The sequence below is a fragment of the Stenella coeruleoalba genome (assembly GCF_951394435.1).
Source record: "Stenella coeruleoalba genome assembly, chromosome: 3".
Classification (NCBI taxonomy): Eukaryota; Metazoa; Chordata; class Mammalia; order Artiodactyla; family Delphinidae; genus Stenella; species Stenella coeruleoalba.
Window position 1 is genome coordinate 123301984 of NC_137148.1, and position 17997 is coordinate 123319980.

General features: G+C 43.5%; 2 protein-coding genes across 3 annotated transcripts in view; one reads left to right on the forward strand and one right to left on the reverse strand.

Moving 5' to 3' along the window:
* The window catches only part of STK32A (serine/threonine kinase 32A), a gene marked incomplete at its 3' end in the record, with an annotated part of 116180 nt that extends 108750 nt beyond the window's left edge, over positions 1–7430 (forward strand). The window contains exons 10-12 of the mRNA XM_079917158.1: positions 566–694; positions 6879–6943; positions 7340–7430. Coding sequence (XP_079773284.1) covers positions 566–694; positions 6879–6943; positions 7340–7430 — 285 coding nt within the window. The remainder of the gene's footprint in view (positions 1–565; positions 695–6878; positions 6944–7339) is intronic.
* A 6199-nt stretch (positions 7431–13629) lies between these two features.
* The window catches only part of DPYSL3 (dihydropyrimidinase like 3), a 114675-nt gene continuing 110307 nt past the window's right edge, over positions 13630–17997 (reverse strand). For both annotated transcript variants that reach the window (XM_079915712.1, XM_079915713.1), the window contains exon 14: positions 13630–16890. In XM_079915712.1, the coding sequence (XP_079771838.1) occupies positions 16802–16890 (89 nt within the window). In that variant the 3' untranslated portion in view covers positions 13630–16801. The remainder of the gene's footprint in view (positions 16891–17997) is intronic.

Here is a 17997-nt window from a genome sequence, read left to right on the forward strand (position 1 = left end):
CTCCAGGGTCCAGCAGGGGCCGCTTGCACCGTGGGTGATGCGTGACGCCGTGGAGATCTAGACACCTTTCCTGTCGTTTCTGCTCTGCCACTCACCCTGCAATGAGCGCTGCCTCGAGAGACCTTCTACCTAGACTTCTCTGACTTAATTGTGAATCTGAATCATCTGGGCAGCTCGTTAAACATGCAATTTCCTGGCCCTCGTGTTCAGAAACATTAATTCTCCAGGTCTGGTTGGGGAAACTGGGAATCAACTCAGGTGATTCTGATCTACCCTTGAACCCACTTCAAGAAACAGCCCCAAAGGCAAACTTTAGAAAAATAATTATAATAGGATTTCCTTTCTAACTCATGGAAGGCTCCTTGGGAGTTTAGAAAAATATACAAAATCAAAGAACATAAAAAGCAAGGTTGGCAATAAATTATTTCAAACTTCAAGTGGGACTCCGAGCTGGTTATTCTTGGACTGCTCCTGCAGGAGGGAGTGTTATTCTCCTTATCCGGTTGGGTCTAGTTTTAGAAAGATACAGGTATCTAAGGAATGAGTCAACCTGTCTTCCTTGCAGAAAGGCAGGCTGAATTGCGACCCCACCTTTGAGCTCGAAGAAATGATTCTGGAGTCCAAGCCTCTTCACAAGAAAAAGAAGCGCCTGGCCAAGAAGGAGAAGGAAATGAGGAAATGTGATTCCTCCCAGGTAAGCAGTCCCCTCAGACCCAGGGTCGTGGGAATCTTCGTGGCAGCTGCAATTCGTGGGAGAGCTTCTGGTGGGCGGCCATCCCACGAGAACTGGCTGCTTCATGAATGTGAGGTGGAGCTGAACACCCCAGCTTCTGAAAGGGCAGCTCTGGGGGGTCCCAGCAGCAACATTTCACAGGTGGACTTCCTCCCCCCTAGGTTTCTGCCATTAACTTGATTCCCTTACTGCCCTCTCCCAGCTCTCAATTCAAACTTTGCAATCTCCTGGGAGAAAATCGAATTGGCCAAGCCTAGGTCAGGTGACCATCCCTAAAATGATGGAAATGGTCTGGTTCTAAAGTACACACATGGTGGCTGTTTTGGGCCACACTCCAAGGACTCACTGGGAGCAGCAGACCCTAGACGGGGGTGTCTGTTCTTTGCCGGACGCAGAATCTTGTGATATCAGGGCTAGCAGAAGTAAGGAGTGTCTATTCACAGAAAAGGTAGAACTCTTATACGGGTGAGCACTATTGCTGGAATTCGGGCTGAGTCAAATTAATTTTGTAACTAACTGCATTATCCTCTGTCAGAGTTCGAGGTCAGATTTCAATAGGGTAACCTGCAGGGACTCAGTAGGATTTTATACATGTGGTTCTGCATATTATAATGATGGTAAAGTAACAAACATTCATTTTGCCTCTAATGGCCATCCATTCATCCACCCGTCACCCTACCCACTCAACTAATGGTCGTGCATTCTTCCATCCCTGCATCTCTCCATCCCTCCATTCTTCCATCCCTGCATCTCTCCATCCCTCCATTCCTCCATCTCTCCACCCCTCCATCCCTCCCCCCCTCCATCCCTCCCCCCCTCCATCCCTCCCCCCCTCCATCCCTCCCCCCATCCAATTGTTTAGGCTATTTTTATTGAATCCCTATTATCTGCCACATTCTGTGCTCAACACTGGAGAGAGATATAGATGAGATATTATTCCTGCATTCACTGACATCTCTGTTCTCAAAGATTGCATAGTCTTGTGGTGAAAATAGCTCTTCAAACAAATAAGTATCCTCAATGTCCCTAATTTCTCTAGTCCTCAGGGGCTAGTATACCCTTTAACGGTCAGTTAACCGAAGTCCACATCCTGTTTGTCCACAGAACTGGCCTCTTACCAGATTCCCATCCTTAAGTGTTTTCTAGGGCCCTCCAAGGAATGCTTAGCTATGCCACAAACCCATCTTGCTTCTTGCTTTTTACTTCACCCATCTTCCTCCTAATGATCTGTTCTTCTTCATATCATAACCAACCAGCTTCTCCAGGCCAGCTCCTTCCTTCGCACCTAGAAAGCTTGCCTATGCAGGCTCCTCTGTTAACAGACCCCCAAATGTAGCCAAGTACAGGACATCATCTTAATTACAAGTTTTCTAAAGTTTTAGAGATGACAGCAATCTGTGAGTAACTTTTGCCATGACTTCCATGCTCTATATGATCTGTCTACTTCCCCCACCCCAACCCTTGTACTATGCCATTCTTGACCTTAAGATATTTCTGCTTTCTTAATGTAGATATCTACAGCTATAAAGTTCCCTCTGAGCACTGCCTTTCTCTGCATCTCTTAAGTTTTGGCATGTTGTATTTTTGTTTTCATTCACCTCAAAATATTTCCTAATTCTTCTTGTGATTTATTTTTTGACACATCGCTTGCTTAAGAATATGTTGTTTAATTTCCACGTTTGTGAATTTTCCAGTTTTTCTTCTGTTTTTGATTTCTAGCTTCATTCATTGTGGTCAGAGAAAATATTTTGTATGATTTTAATCTTTTTAAATCTATTGAGACCTGTTTTGTGGCCTAACATATGGTTTCCTTCCATGGTTTCCTTTGACTATTTCAGCATACCTAAAATAGTTGTTTTAGGGTCGCTGTCTAGTAAGTCCAATGTCTGGGCTTCCTCAGGGATGATTTATGTCAGTTTATTTGGTTTCTTTGAATGGGCCATACTTTCTTGTTTCTTTGTACACCTTGTGGTATTTTTGTTGAAAACTTGCTAGTTGACTATTACAATCCAGTAAGTCCAGAAATCAGATTCTCCCCTTTCTTCTCTAGGGTTTGCTGTTTTTTGATTGTTGAAGGCTGTACTTGCATTTTTGAGTGACTTTTACAAACTATTCTGCAAAAAGGCTATTCCTTGTCATGCATCACCACTGCTGTCTCTTGTTATGTTAGCTTGTGTTCAGATAATATTTTGATAGAGATTTCCTTAAACACCAGGACCATTTTTAAGTTGCTTTTTTCCTGATTCAGTGTTTGTCTGGTTGCTATAAACCTTTGCTTGCTTTCCAGAGTTCTGACAGTGTTGGCCCTAACAGTTTCTGTTTGTTTTTCTGATGTCTCTGTTGAGGGTTGGGGGTCTGGAGCTGCCTCTGCCATCATTTTGCTCTAGTTTCTCCTAATCTTATAGCCTCCATTTAAAAATAAAAAGGATTTTGTTTCAAAACAAAGAGTAGCCTTCCCTCAAAGAAGAATCAGAAAGATGGTGCATCTCAAAGTAGCACTTTATCTCTATTCAAGGATTTTAAAATGTGAAGAGTCAATCTTAGCAGCTCCTTACATCATCATCAGGCTTGTTTATTCATTCAGCTGAATCTGGGGGTGTGGCCTGGGCATCAGGATTTTTTAAGTTCTTCAGGTGATTCAGGTATGCAGTGACTGTTACCATCTACGGCTGTAGAATGCAGGCTGTGATTAAATAAAGTAAAAGCACTAAAGTTTTCCTTTCCCCCCTGTGTCTCTGTTTCCTCATTTATAAAATGGAGTTAGTATTGCTACCTACTTCATAGACTGTTCTGAGTCAATTAGTACATGTCTGCCAAAATGCTAGCCTTTGTTAAAGAAGATGTGGTACATATACACAATGGAATATTACTCAGCCATAAAAAAGAATGAAATAATGCCATTTGCAGCAACATGGATGGACCTAGAGATTATCATACTAAGTAAAGTAAGCCAGAAAGAAAGATACACATCACAGAATATCACTTATATGTGGAATCTAAAATATGACACAAATGAACTTATCTACAAAACAGAAACAGACTCACAGAGAACAGACCTGTGGCTGCTAAGGGGGAGACGGAGTGGGGGAGGGATGGATTGGGAGTTTGGGATTGACATATACACACTACTATATCTAAAATAGATAACTAATAAGGACCTACTGTATAACACAGGGAACTCTGCTCAATATTCTGTAATAACCTAAATGGGAAAAGAAATTTGAAAAAGAATAGCTACATGTATAACTGAATCACTTTGCTTTACACCCGAAACTAACACAACGTTAGTAACGTTGTAAATCAACTATAGTCCAGTATAAAATAAAAATTTAAAAACAGAAACAAAAAAAAATTAAAGAGCTAACCCTAAAAAAAAAAGTTAGCCATTTTTTATGTTTTACTTTTCCACTCGACTTCCTGACTTCTAACTCCGTTCTTTTCCATGACTCTGGTTCATGCTCACAGTAGATGCCTCTGTTGTTTCTTGCATCCAGGATGTTCTCCACTGACCCTCTCTGCTCATCAGCCCCTTTAAAGTAGAGAACCAAAAAGACTGACACACACCCAGTCTGCCTGCTATGGAAGCAAATGACCTAAGTCCTCTTTTTCTGCCTCCTGAGATTTCCACCTGCTCTAAACCCTTCAGATATTTCTGATGCCATCTCTACTTACACCAGTCTAATCTCTGTTTGCTCTGTCATCCCTGAGAAGCACATTCTAACATTTTTTTAATCAGTAGTTCTCTTTTCAACCACATAAGACTCATTCGTTCCTCCATTCTGTTTGCTCCCCACTCCTCTCCCTCATACTCTGACTACTGCTGTTGACTTGTCCATGTAGCTGCACTTGTTAAACTTTTCCAACTAAAGCAGAGGAAAAAGAACATGTGGCACATGAGCCCTTAGGGCCAGGGTGGGACTCATAGGGTCTGCAGTGCCGTATCACAAACTCATCTGAGTGTGCACTTTACATCTTTGTTTAAATAAAACAGAGTTATATGACAGAGAAAAGAACTTGAGTGAATTTCTGCATTTTAGTGACTATAATCTTGATTTTTAATGTTAAAATATTTTAAAATGTTAATATTTTAAATATCTTCATGTTAAACTTTATATAACATTTTGTATGTTTATGTATTTATGTTTATATTATACATATATTTTTATGTCTATAATATATAAATACATAAATATGTACATAAATATAGAAACATGTATATGTATAAAATACAAACATATAAACATGTTTCTATAAAGTATTATATAAATGTGTTAAGACATTATGTAATATTTTATATATTTATATATTTTTATGTAATACTTAAATGTTAAAAATATTTGTTCTACAATCTTGGGGTAAATCTGCTGCCCCCAGGAGCTCTATCAGATCATGTTTATCCCACAGCTTCATGTCCCCTATTACTGATACTGGAAACCCCCAGGGTTACAGGTACCCCAACTTGAGGATAAGAGTGAGGTGTAGCAGAATCTCTTTTCTCTCCTTTGTTTTGCTTCCCCCCACCCCTTTTCTGAAAATGTCCTCTCCTTTTTATAGTTTACTCTCCCAACACTTAATTATTTGTTCAGGAAAGGTAAAAAAAAAAAAAAAAAAAAAAACAACTCTCTGGTACTTGAAGACTTAGTATTTTCTAATTCCTAGATTTAAAAACAAAATGAATGAATGATATTTTTTCCTTCAAGAAGAATATTTGTCATCAGAAGTCATTTGGAAGTATTTTGTTACAGACTTTTAAAACGTTTGATCTGGGGCTGATACTATACTGGGCCTGATGATGGTCATTTCTCTGAGGTTACATTTTCTGATTATGTTGGAAACGTCATCTAGAGATACTGACAGCCAGACAGTGAAGCAGCAAAGCAAATGCTTTGCAAATCTGTGAGAAAGTCACAACTGAAGAAGGCTGCTCACCACAACTGAAGTATAATCAGCCCCAGTGCAGCTGAGGGGAACAGTCAATCCGAATTCAGCGTGAAGACATGTTTCCAGGCTACTCGTTAAATCCAAGCAGAGCTGTTGTTGAACCCAAGTTTGTGTGCCTGACACACAGTGAGGTCAAACAAACCGAAATGTTTGAGTTTAGAGCAGAGAAAGGTTTATTGCAGGGGTCAAGCAAGGTGAAAGGGGAGGAGGGGATGGGCTCAAAAGACCCAAACTCCCCGATGGCTTTCAGACAAGGGTTTTTTAAAGACAGTGTTAGGAGAGAGGGTCCTAGGATGCGTGTTCAGCTCATGGACCTTCTTCTGATCGGTTGGTGGCGAGGGAACGGGGTGATGTTTTGGGAATCTCAACCCTCTGGTTCCAACCAGCCTGGGGTCTACGTGCTCTGGTCAGCATTTAGTCACCATCCCCCACTTGGCTGGGGGGTCCGAGTTTCTACAGAACAACTCAAAGATAAGCATCAGATTGTTATCCAGTTCCCTTCAGGAGGAAATGGGAGTCCTGTGATTCTATTGTCCTAATAATTAACTGCTTCAGTGCTCTTTGGAACTTGGGAAAGGCCTAGGAGACTAAAGCCTTTTTTCTCTACAAAGAAAAACGGGGGCACAGAGGGACTTTTGTACCTGGGAAGGCCCCACAGGGTCCTGCTCAGTTTCGGTCTCCCCTTCTCTTTGAATCCTGAGGGGGACAGGGGCAGGACAGAAAAGGGAATAAAGTTTTGGACAGAGAGATTAATCATAAACTTGGCAGGGGAACTCAGTTTTAGGGGGACTTGGTTTCAGAACCTCCAAACCTTTTAGATGAGGGCCAGGAGATGAGAAGCAAATAGGTGACCAGCTTAATAAACCCTTGTGCCCATCTGCCTTGAAGCCGTGGCTTCTTGGGCTAAATGGCTGAAAGACATCCAGCTCGTAAACCATAACCCAGGTCTTCTTTGCTGCCTCATCGTGGGGAGCAGAGAGTTGATGTATTTTTCCCTGTTTCTTTCCTATATGCTCCTCTATTAATCTCATTGTGGTCTCACTCCTGCTACAAACTCTCAGATAGCATCTATTTTGAGGACACATTGGTCCTCCTCGATTTGGGCCACTCAGTTAACAGACACTCAGTAGGTTACTGGCTACTTGAGGATCTTCATTGGTCTGCTAACTATACCTCTATTTTTTTTCCAACATTCACCCGGAAGATGTGCCTCCTTCAGGAGCACCTTGAATCTGTCCAAAAGGAGTTCATCATTTTCAACCGAGAGAAGTAAGTAACCCCTGGAAGAACAGCAGCTCAGCGAATGATGGAGTGTTTCAGCCAGATTCAACTTGCAAAGACTTAATATAGTTTTAAACATTTTTTCCTTTCTGATTACAAAAATAATGCATATCCATGATAGAAAATCTGGAAAATACAGAAACTTTTTTTTCTTGTAAGAGATTTCAAAAATTGTAATAGGTAAATTAGCTTAGTATCAGGTTTCTGTTGATGGGAAGGGCAGAAGAACAGGGACTTCAACACTTAAAATCAATGATGTTTGTAAGAGTTACCCTGGCTCACGCCTCTTTATAAATTGTTGGGCTTAATGCTATCATTTCAAAAGCTTAAATCTTTTCTTTTTCACTTCAATGAATAAACCCACTTTATTTTTTTCCTTTTAAGAGTCAAAAAGGACTTTAATAAAAGACAAGCCAATCAAGCCTTGGAACAAACCAAACACCCACAAGAAAAGGATGGCCGGAATAACACGTGAAGTCCTCAATATCTTCTTCGGACATTTCCACGTCAGGAAGAGCTGACAGAAATTCTCACCTCTCCACACCTCACACACCTTAGAAAATATGACTGAATACCTTTGGAGGGAGGCAGCATGACCCAGGGAAGAGTCCCCAGGCTCCCGGGAACTAGATTCACCACCGCGCGACCTTGAGCAAGTTACCTACCCCCTTTCTCTGCTTCAGTTTTTTCATCTAAAAACGAGAACGTAATACTAGATGAGCCCTATGCTGCCTTTTTACTGCCACCGTTCTCCATTCTGTTATTCTAAACAGCCTCTATTTTTATTTTAAAAGGAATATTTGGACGCAGATTTATTTTTTCCACTCCTAATTACACTGTGACAAATGGACATTGCTGGGTGATGGAGCGAATCTCTTCAGAGTTAGAAAACTTCATCAATTGGTCAGAATCCCCAAATCCGACTGAATAGGAGTAAGGAATTCATTCAGGAAGAAATGAGTGGGACCAGATTATAAGTAACACAGATTGATGAGGGCCTTCCAGTGGTGTGCTTAAGTCAGAACACCGTACCAGCTTGTATCAATTGTAAGAGCCACTATGCGCATCTGTCCCAGCACCCCGTACAGTGATGTGAAGTTGAGAGTTGAAATTGGTGATGGTGGAAGTATTTATATCATGGAAATTGGCAGATGCTACAAGTCAGGGCTTTCCACCCTTTCCGGCCCCCACCACCCACCCGGCCCCGGGAAGCCAGTTGTGAAATGTTAGCACACCACTGGCCTTCTTCTAGAAGCATGTTCCTTGAGAGCTAATTGTCCTCTTAAGACTACCAGAGACCTGTGTCCGGAGAGCATCAGAAAAGAACATTGTCACATTGAAAGCACCTCCACCTTGTAGTACCTGAAGTTGTATCTTATATGGGAGTTACAGTCTGTCAGATTGTGAGGTGAATTTGGAAGATAGTAAAATTTACCCTTGAAAAATTCCTTTAGTATACACAACATATGGTGAGTATCTTTTCTTAGAGAAGCCCAATATCATGAGACCCTTCACTAATGAAACGAGTCATCTTTTTTGGTTCTTTTTTTTTTTTTTTTGGTCTCACTTTTGGCTAATAAAAGATGCACTAAAGTGTTGAACAGATTATGCATGCCTTTATAAACTAGAATCACGCACTTAGAACCGTGGGATGCCCACACATCTGAGAGGTCTAAGACTGACTAAGGGAACAGCAATACTTACTTGTGCTTACTGCAAGAATGGCGGGCAGAATCCCCTATTTAAAATAGTATTGATATTTCACTTTTTCTTTATATTGTATTTATTTATTTGCCAAACACAAAGTTTAATTCACCTAAGTTGGGATGTAACTCTACTCCCCTGATACACAGAAGATCTTTGCAGAAGAACTATTTTTGGCAACTCACAGATGCTGCTGGGTAGACTCAAGAATAAACAGGGTTGGTGGGGGATTGCTTTAACAGTTGGCCACTCAGATCACCTAAACCTTGTCCTTACTTAGGGAGACTACGGGCCTCAGCAGGGTGGCAGTAAGCTGGCAACAGGGGAGACCAGACAGGTGGAAATGGGCAGAAGTAACAGAGACGGCCGCAAGCTACATAGGACTTCTCCAGAAGGGAGGTCGCACTGGGGCAACTAGACATGGGCAGGAAGCCAGTGCTGAACTTTAATTCAGCACTGATGGTTTTCTCCCCACTGAGCTAATAGGCCCCACATTTCTGGCCTTGAAAAGCTGTGAAATAGTGTCTCTCTACTTGAAGAGTAACCATATTTTTGTTAAGAATTAAAAGCCAGCTCTTGTGTTCTACTTGATTCCTTTTCTCTACATTTCCCCCATATTATATGTCTGTGCTATGTTTTTCTCCAAACACTATAAACTCTGGCTCAATTTCCCAAGGAGGGGGAATGGGTTGACAAGAGCTACAAGGAGGTGACCAGATTCTGCTCCTGGTTGGAAACCAGGAGTGTCAGGGCCATTTGCATGTTTACCAATTTATTTCATTTGTTTCCATTCAAGGCTTGATGTGCTGTCGCCTCATCTCTCCAGTTACCTGATTCTTTCTCTCGCTCTGACCTTATATATATCATCCCAAATGAGACGGGGAAACATCCAAGTGCAATGGGATTGGTAGGGTCTCCATTGGGATGGGAGTTAAATCATTTGTGCCATTTCACGTCTATACAGTTTATAATGGGATAGGAACCCAATACAACCTCTGTAGGTTGAATCCCTAGTTTTTACTTCCAATGACCTGATTCCACGCCTACAGCACCCTTACGGACTGTCAAGAACCATGGATGCACTGACAAGAGAGGTAAGATGGATTTCCCGTCCTAATCAGGTTACAGACCCACCACGTAATATTTCAAGTTAGAAAAGAAAAAGCATTGTATCCATCGGTACAGAACGGCTGATTTTAAGCACCTCCCACCACTGGACATTTTGAGTGTTAGGACAAAAATGTTTTCCAAAAAATAGAAGAATTCTTAAATCCTTACCCATGATTGCTAGTTGTTGAAATCAGATCCTTGGGTTTTATTCCATAACTTGGGCTAAAATTTACTACCCTACAGGGTGGAGCATATCTCATCTAGGTGTGTGACAACGAAGGCTCAGGGCTAAGCATTTTAGAAAACAGGGTGACTCTTAATTCCTTTTGTCCGGCGTTTCTGGCATCTTTTTCTCCTCACAGCTTCCTCCCTTACCTGTGTGGAACATCTGAAAAGTGAGCAGGTTTGGAAGGCCAGGGGCATCCTGGTTCTAACCCTCTGGCACTGTAGCGGGGTCACCCACCCCAGTGCATCCACAGGGACCGCTAGTGGATGGGTGGGGCAGCCCTGTGACCCTGGCCATGACCCGGACTCCACGGAAGGAGAGGCTCTGCTACTGGCTCACACCCCAAAAGGCAGCACTGGTTTTGGCTGAGGGCATTGCTGGGGCAGGAACGAATGTCAAGCCGCACAGAGCATTGCTCCATTAATTAGGGTCACTTAATTGATTAGTGGTTAGGCTGCTTCTGATAGTAAAGGGGTTTTTTTTGGGGGGGGGAAACTAGCTAAATTAATTATATTGCATATACACAATAAAATACCATGAAGAAAGCAAACACAGATATAGTCTTCGGTTGAACCATATACCATTCTAAGCGCTCTAGATTACGTATACTCTCTCACATAATTTCCCAACAATACTACTACTGATAGTAAAGTTTTAAGCAGAAGAAAGTAGACTTCATCACATAATAGCTTTTCCAGACTGGATTGATGAATAAATAACTAGGGAGAAGGAGTGGGTCATAGAGCTAGCAGGGGCCAGTGTTGCTGCTTTGGGCTGACACCGTAATGCTAAGGCTTTAATTCTTCAAGGGCTGAATGAAAAGGCATGAAAAGCAGTGAACTGTTTCAGTATCCAGCTGTCCCTGCATTCTGTCAACACAAATTCCTGTTTCCTAGAAACTGTGCCTGTGATTACCGTTTCCTAGAGTCTCAGTGTGTCTGATATTCAACACGGATGTGAAAAATCCAAACACAGTTCACAAACTGTGCTGTTGTGAACAGGTAGCCCTTGGATGGGAAATCTGTGCTTCTGTTGAGCTGTAGCATGTGTACTGTCAGTGTGCCTGTGTGTATTAAAATGTCTTCTGTACACCATAAGCCACTTCCTTCTTTGTCAGCCGTGTGTGTGTGTGTGTGTGTGTGTGTGTGTGTGTGTGTGTGTGTGTGTGGAATCGTTTCCCCTAGGGGTAGGGTCAAAGTCACCTGGTCTTATTTCCATTTCCTGCTGGGAGGAATGTCCTTTACTAGAGACAAGCTGGTGTTAGAGATGATGTTCTAGAACTATGGAATGTTAGAGATGGTGTTCTAGCCCTCTGGCACTGTAACTATGAAATGCAGCACCATCTAGTTGCTCCACGTATGTAGAAACCGAAAACCTGACTCCTCCAGTATCCACACCTAAGGAGGCCCAGCCCAGTATTCTGGCTTTTGCCTTTCACTATGACCTTTAGGCCATGGAGAGTCCCTGCACCTCTTTTTTTCAGCACTCTCCCTTCTTACCTCTCCACATCTTTGTCCGGTTCCACGTACCCAAGCAGCAGGTGGATGATCCAAGGCCCATATCCCGGGACAGGAAGGTTAACAGACAGCTCTGAACTCTTGGAGCCAGAAGCAACTTCTGCCTCAGGGGAGAATCAAGGGGCCTTCCAATCACCTCTCAGACCCACAACAGCTTAGCAGCCACAGGCTAACTGGTTCCCGGGATAGGTTCTCGTAAGTCTTGTGGGCTCTGAAGTCCTGCATGCAAAGTACCCTTGTCCAGGTCACGTGAAGTGTGCTGTCTTGTTCTCAGCGTCCACCGATCCCAGGGCAGGATCTAGACCTTCCATTCTGAGAAATGCCAGCCTTAAGGATGCAACCTCATTCCTGCAGGCTGCTTTGGCCCTTTCATCCCATCTCCTGCTCATGGTTGGTGTTCTCCTTGTGATAGCTTGATGGGAACGGAGTTGATTCCAGAAAGTTCTTCAAAACCAGAGGGACCTTGTTATTCCTATTCAGTGTTCTCATTCCCCACCTGGTGGATGTGACTCGACCCTGAATACCTCCAGTCCGCAGAGGCGAGAAAGTCAATGTGTGAATTGCACTAACTTAAAAAAACAAAAACAAAAAAAACTGCTTCATCCCTTTTAGAGCCCTGCAGGCTGAGATCATTTTAAGCACTGACCCTGCCCTTTACACCCAAGCTTATCCTAAGCAGAGCTCAGCTGCTGCCATGGTCCTGAGCAGGGAGAGGTGTTTCACCAGTCCTGAGTTCAAGCCCCCAAATGCGACTATGGGCAAAAGCTTCTTAATCATCAAACCTTGAACGTCAAACTGAAATAATTCCTTAGACGCTCAGAGTAGCTTCTGACGTGGTTTCACCTGGGCGTTCATCACACATAAAAGCAATTCACCAGGAATTACCATTCCCTGATCCTCTCCCGCGCCTGCCCCAGCCTACACACAGACACTGTGCTGAGAAAACAGTCGTGCCCTGCAGGCTTGAGAATGCTGCCGTGGCCACCTGCTGTGTTTATCTGCCTAGCATCCATGCCCTCCTCTTCTGGGATCACAAATTGATTTTCTTCGAGTTACGGACAGCCCACGTGGTTCAGGTGGCTCAGGAGCCGGGTGTGTTACCAGGTGTGGCCAATCAGTCCCAGTCTCCAGGCCACAGTGTCGAGGTCAATGGTGAACACGTGACCAAGCCGGACCAATCAGAATCCGTCTCCTTGGCTGGCACTACGGAGAGAACCTCTCTCCCCCTGAAATCTCTTAAGCAGGTAAAAAATGCAAACTTGGAGGCGCTGATGGTCAGTTTTGCTCCCACACGGAAAGAGCTTTCCTAAGAATGAAGCACTTACTAAAGGCAAGCAGGGCTAAGAGATGGAGAGAAACAATATTCTCGATCCAGCTATGCTCCAATCCACCCAAATCTATCCCTGAAGTTTTCAGTTACACCAGACTTCAAAAAACCCTTTCCAAAATTTTTTCTTTGCCTATACACGTCTAACATTTGCAATGAGACATGCCCTGCATAAATTCTAATTGGATCCAGGAGTGTATCCCCAAAAGGGTTTAGTATAACAGGTTTGGCAGAGCGTAAAAGATGATATAGAAGGTGGACACATTTTGAAAGACATAAAATTTCTCAGAGCTTTTAACTTGATGATGTGTACTTTAAATCTCTCAGATTATTATAGTAAACAATACTTTCCCCACACTCATTAGACACCTTGGGAACAGTCTGCTAAAGAATATACTTTGAAACATGCTTTGGTTGAATTTTCTCAAAGTCCAAGTTTTTAGAAAGAAGCAGAAAATGCTTTAAGGGGATGACCTAAACAAACAAACAAAAAACCCAAAACAAACAAAACTTTTCAGGATCTGTTCTGTACTCAACTAGATTTTTCCCAAATGGCCTTGTACATTAATGCCAAATTTGATGAACATTAAAAAAAATTAGTTATTCCCCAGAGTTTTAATAATGGTCATCTAACTCTGTGGCCAAAACAAAACCTCAAGCTCAACTGAAAAGACAAAACTCCCAAATTTTCTCAGGGTTTACATCAGATGTGCCCTCCTACTAATAACCCTGTCAGTTCTATGGTGCAGTTGTCACACTTTAGGTCGACCGGCATGACACACACAGAAAAAGGCTACACAACCACAGCTGCGATTTTATAGTTATTTTAATAACCAGGTTTACATTAACAGTCACTTGATGAACTTTTTTTTCTTAATTTCAGCTAAACTCAAAACACAGTTTTCTTCACGGTTCAAAGCAAACAGCTCTTCGCGTTCCAGAGCTGCCTCACAGCTACCACAGATCACAGGGAGATTTACTGTCTGTCCATAGTCACCAGACACAACTGAACACCCACACACCATTTCCAAAGGGGAACTTCAAAGGAATGCTGGCTGCTCAGGACAGCCCATGTGTACACTGGGACTCGAGCTGGAGTTTTCCAGGGGAGAAGGCCTGAGAAGCTGTGGCAGGAAGCTGCTGGGAAGATCTCTCAGGGGGAGGCCAAGTGCAGGCTTGGGATTGAGGCCTGTGGAGCAGAACATGACTCTCTGCGTGAAGTCATGAAGAAAAAGGCCATAGGATGGCTGGACTTTGAAGAAACCCATTCTCGGGATAACTACAACACTGCCATCTCTAGAAAACTTAGAGGAAATATCTCTAGTGGGGCAGCTGATTTAACAGTTCAGCTAATGCCTTCTCAACTACCCAAGATGGTGGCCGCCCCAGAGAGAAGCCCAGGTGACTGACATCCCCCCCTTAGAGAGGGGCCAGGCCAAGAGATGAGACAGCAAAAGAAAGCTTGGGGGAGACGGAAGACCCGGCATGGCCTCCCACACGTGGATGAGATGCCAGGGAATTCTGAGAGGGCTGTGACTCACCGCCATGTTCTCTTCCTAAACCCTCAGGACAGGGCTCTTGAACGGGTCTCATAGAACAGGGCACATGTGAATATAAATTTTAACTTAAGTAACAAGGCATCAGAAATCAAAGTCAAGAATATGGCGGGAGTTTTCTTGGAATTCTCAGAACTTTCTATGCTTGGAAAGTTACTAATTGTACATGAAGACAGGGAGACTTCCTCAGATCCTGTTGCCCATCGTGAAGACATAGAGGGGTTGTTCCTACAGCATAGGAAACCTGTGTAGAATATGAAGTTCTGCTTGAGTGTTTCATTCAGAAGTCCCAAGTGCAACCAACTTGGCCATGAAAGATTTATTTTTCAAAGCACAGAGAGGTCATGGGGAGGATGAGTTGGACTCAGGCCGGGTAAGAGCAACAGAGGGCACACAAGTGGATGCTCAGACTAGAGTCATATACGTGTCTTTTCCTCCATCTGGTGGTGATAGCTGGTACTGCAACGTATCCTAAAGCCCAGCCCAGCCGATGAGGCATAGATACAGATGCTTCAGATCTGACTAGCTCCTCTGCTTGCAAAACTGTCATTCTGAGTTCGGTTGTACCACAGGCCCCCAAATCTTTGAGTTATAAATCAAGAGGTACATCCTCCCCTTCGCTTATGTTTCCCTTAAAATAAAGGCACCGTGAAAAAGCCTTAAAAACAGCAAGACTCCTTTTATGAAGGGAAATCATCTTTTTCATGATTAGAACAGAAAGTAGCTTGCTAGGGAAATCCTCTTCCTTGGCTATTTCCAAATTCCTTTTTAGCCACGTGTCCCCTTTTCTCTGGTCTTCTTAAAACTTGCAGAGATAATGGCTTCTCCTATGCACCTGAAAGGTGCTCGAGGCCTGCTCTTTTCATGAAAGTATTTAGTACACAGAGTTGCGGGGTCTACCAGCTGAATCCCCTGAGCACCGAAGTCTGATCCCAGGTTGAATCTATTTTTCTTGCATATGGGCCTCTTGGTTCTACAGATCCTCACTGGGCTCACAGAACTTGCTCCAAAACTGAATTTTCAGAAGTGGCATGATAGGGAATTGGACATTCACGTCTGACAGACAAGGTGGATACTAATGCTTTATGCTAATTTCCTTTACGTGTCATGTCACTTCCACTCACTGGGAGATTCTGGTACTAAAACAAAAAGTTCCCCTAAGGGATATGCTAACGGAAGGGGAAAGAGATGGTTCAGAATTGACAAAGAGAAGCACGGCCACAGAGCATGCACCTTCTGCTCCAGACTGGCTTTCCCACATCCCTGCTGGCCTCCCATAGGAGCTGAGACCCCTGATTAGTAATAAAAGCTAGGGAACATCTAAGCAAACACATTTTTAATAATGACAAAAAAATCATATTCAATCATGGATGTGCCTGGATCTTAGGAGATCAAGAGAATCACTCACCCCTGGCAAGAGAAGCCCATCTCAGCTCCAGTCCTAACTCGAGAAGCCCCCTGCTTGCCTCGGTTTGCAAAGAGCCGTGAGAGGTGAGCTCCAACACGTGCTTAGAGGGAGGCGCTATTTAAGCGTGGCTGCCCTCCCCCCAGGGCCTGTGCTGTGCTCCCAGCTGCTGCCTTTTAAGAGCACCAAAGAGGCAGGGAGGGCAAGAGCAAGAGAAAGGTCCTTTCCTCTCTCCCCTCTTCCTTCCCAGCCCAGGAAAGAGAAGAATTTGAAAGCAACAGTGAGAAAAAGGCCCAACCAAACACTGGCACGACCAAGCAGGTGGAAGCAATGGTTGGGTTTTGGTGTTTTGGTGTTTTAATAAAATGTTCCAAGGGATAAAATCTACTAGGAGGGGATGTGACAAAGTCCAGAACCCGAAGACTGCCTGCCTTCTCCGCAGACCCCAGGGGACCGTGATGGCGTGACAGCTGCCCCGAGTGGCCATCTTCCGTGGAAATCAACGTTACTTCATCAACACAATACACAAGACCCCTTATGCTCACCCACCCGCCTCCCCCACACACACCCTACCCCAGTCCCTCTGAGCCCTCTGCCTTGCTCTGGGCTCCCACCACCCACTCACCCCAAATAACTGGCGTCCCTTTTGTTCATTTTCCTGACGTCCCAGCTTTGTCTGTCCCCTTGTCATAAGATGCAGCACTACACACGCTCTCAACACTATATAGCGGATGCTTTTACCTTAGTGGCCTGATTGCATGCATGTAAATGGGGGGTAGGGGCGTCCAACAAATCAAGGCTATGCATAAACAGAAAACAAAGCAATAATCGTAAAGCTAGGCAAGCGAGCGTTAACATTGGAGAAACATAAGGCTTGAGGCTTATTGATTCTTTAGATCGAAACTGTTTGGATTCACTTTCCTTCTTAAATATTGGTGTACCATTTTGGCTTCAAAAGAATCGCTTCTTGCTTCCGCCCCTCTCTTTGGGGGAGGGGTCGCTTAACTCAGGGATGTGATGTTAGAACGGCCTCCAGGGGGCGCCACGATGCGCTTGCTGGCCGAGCGGACCCCCTCATCCACTTGGGTGCCTGCAGGTGGCAATAAGTTCCCAGGGATTAAAAAGGGAGAGAGACAGGGGGGTGTGGACAAGAGAGAAAATGGATTAATTTGAAGAGTGTAAGATATTAAATGCCTTCCTCATGTCCCAAGAAACTTCCATTCCAGGCTGTCACAGCTATTCCAGGCTTTTCATACCCACCATCCTGAAAACAAGCCTTTGCCAGGAAAAGCCAGGGTCTTAACTGGATTTCATCGGACCCTCGGCATCATAACAATGATAATAAAAAGAACAACGGGAATGATAGGAAAAATAGCTGCTCACATTCGTTTTGACGAGCAACGTTGGAAATACTCGTCAGATCATTCCATTCTGTCCTCACCGCTACCCTTGAGGCAGGTACTGTTATTACGTCATTTTACAGAGGAGGTGACTGAGGCTGTGAAAGGTTAGGCAACCTGCCCAGTGTCTCACAGCTTGCAGTGGTGATAGTCTGGCCTGGGGCCGCAGCTAAAAGGAAACACTGATATGATATGCACTCATGTCCTTTAGAAAGGAGCCAAAAAAAGTTTACCGGTGACAGTGGCCAGGGAGCAACAAAAAATGGAAAAACACTGAAAAATTTCTGGCAACTAGGATATGTGATCTCTGACAACGGCACCTTAACTTTTAGCACTTTTCGTCTTCCTCCCCTATGGCCCGTTATGTCTTTTCCTCCCTATCTTCCTGTTTCTCCCACTTCTTCCTCCTTTCTTCCCCACAGATACTGTCCCTTTACATGTCTCTTTCCTTTTTTGTCATCTCATTTCCCTCACTTTACAATTTTCAATATAGTGATGCAAATCTACACTTATTTTTCCCCATTTTAAGGCTACTGGTTATTGAGCAATTGAATATTTTCTATGAATATCATAGTTCTTAAAGATTCATGATACAGCTAGGCCATGGTAAATGTTCAGTAATTGCTAGCATTATCATCATGACAAGGAAGGGGAGAGTAGAATTAAAATCATAGATTAGAAGAAGCTACTGCAATTTGAGCATAAAAATAATCTGAGCTATCTGGTAACCTGGGCAAACAAAGGAAAGAAAGCGTACTGCAGGGCTCTCTGTCTAACGCAGAAAATCACGCTCAATT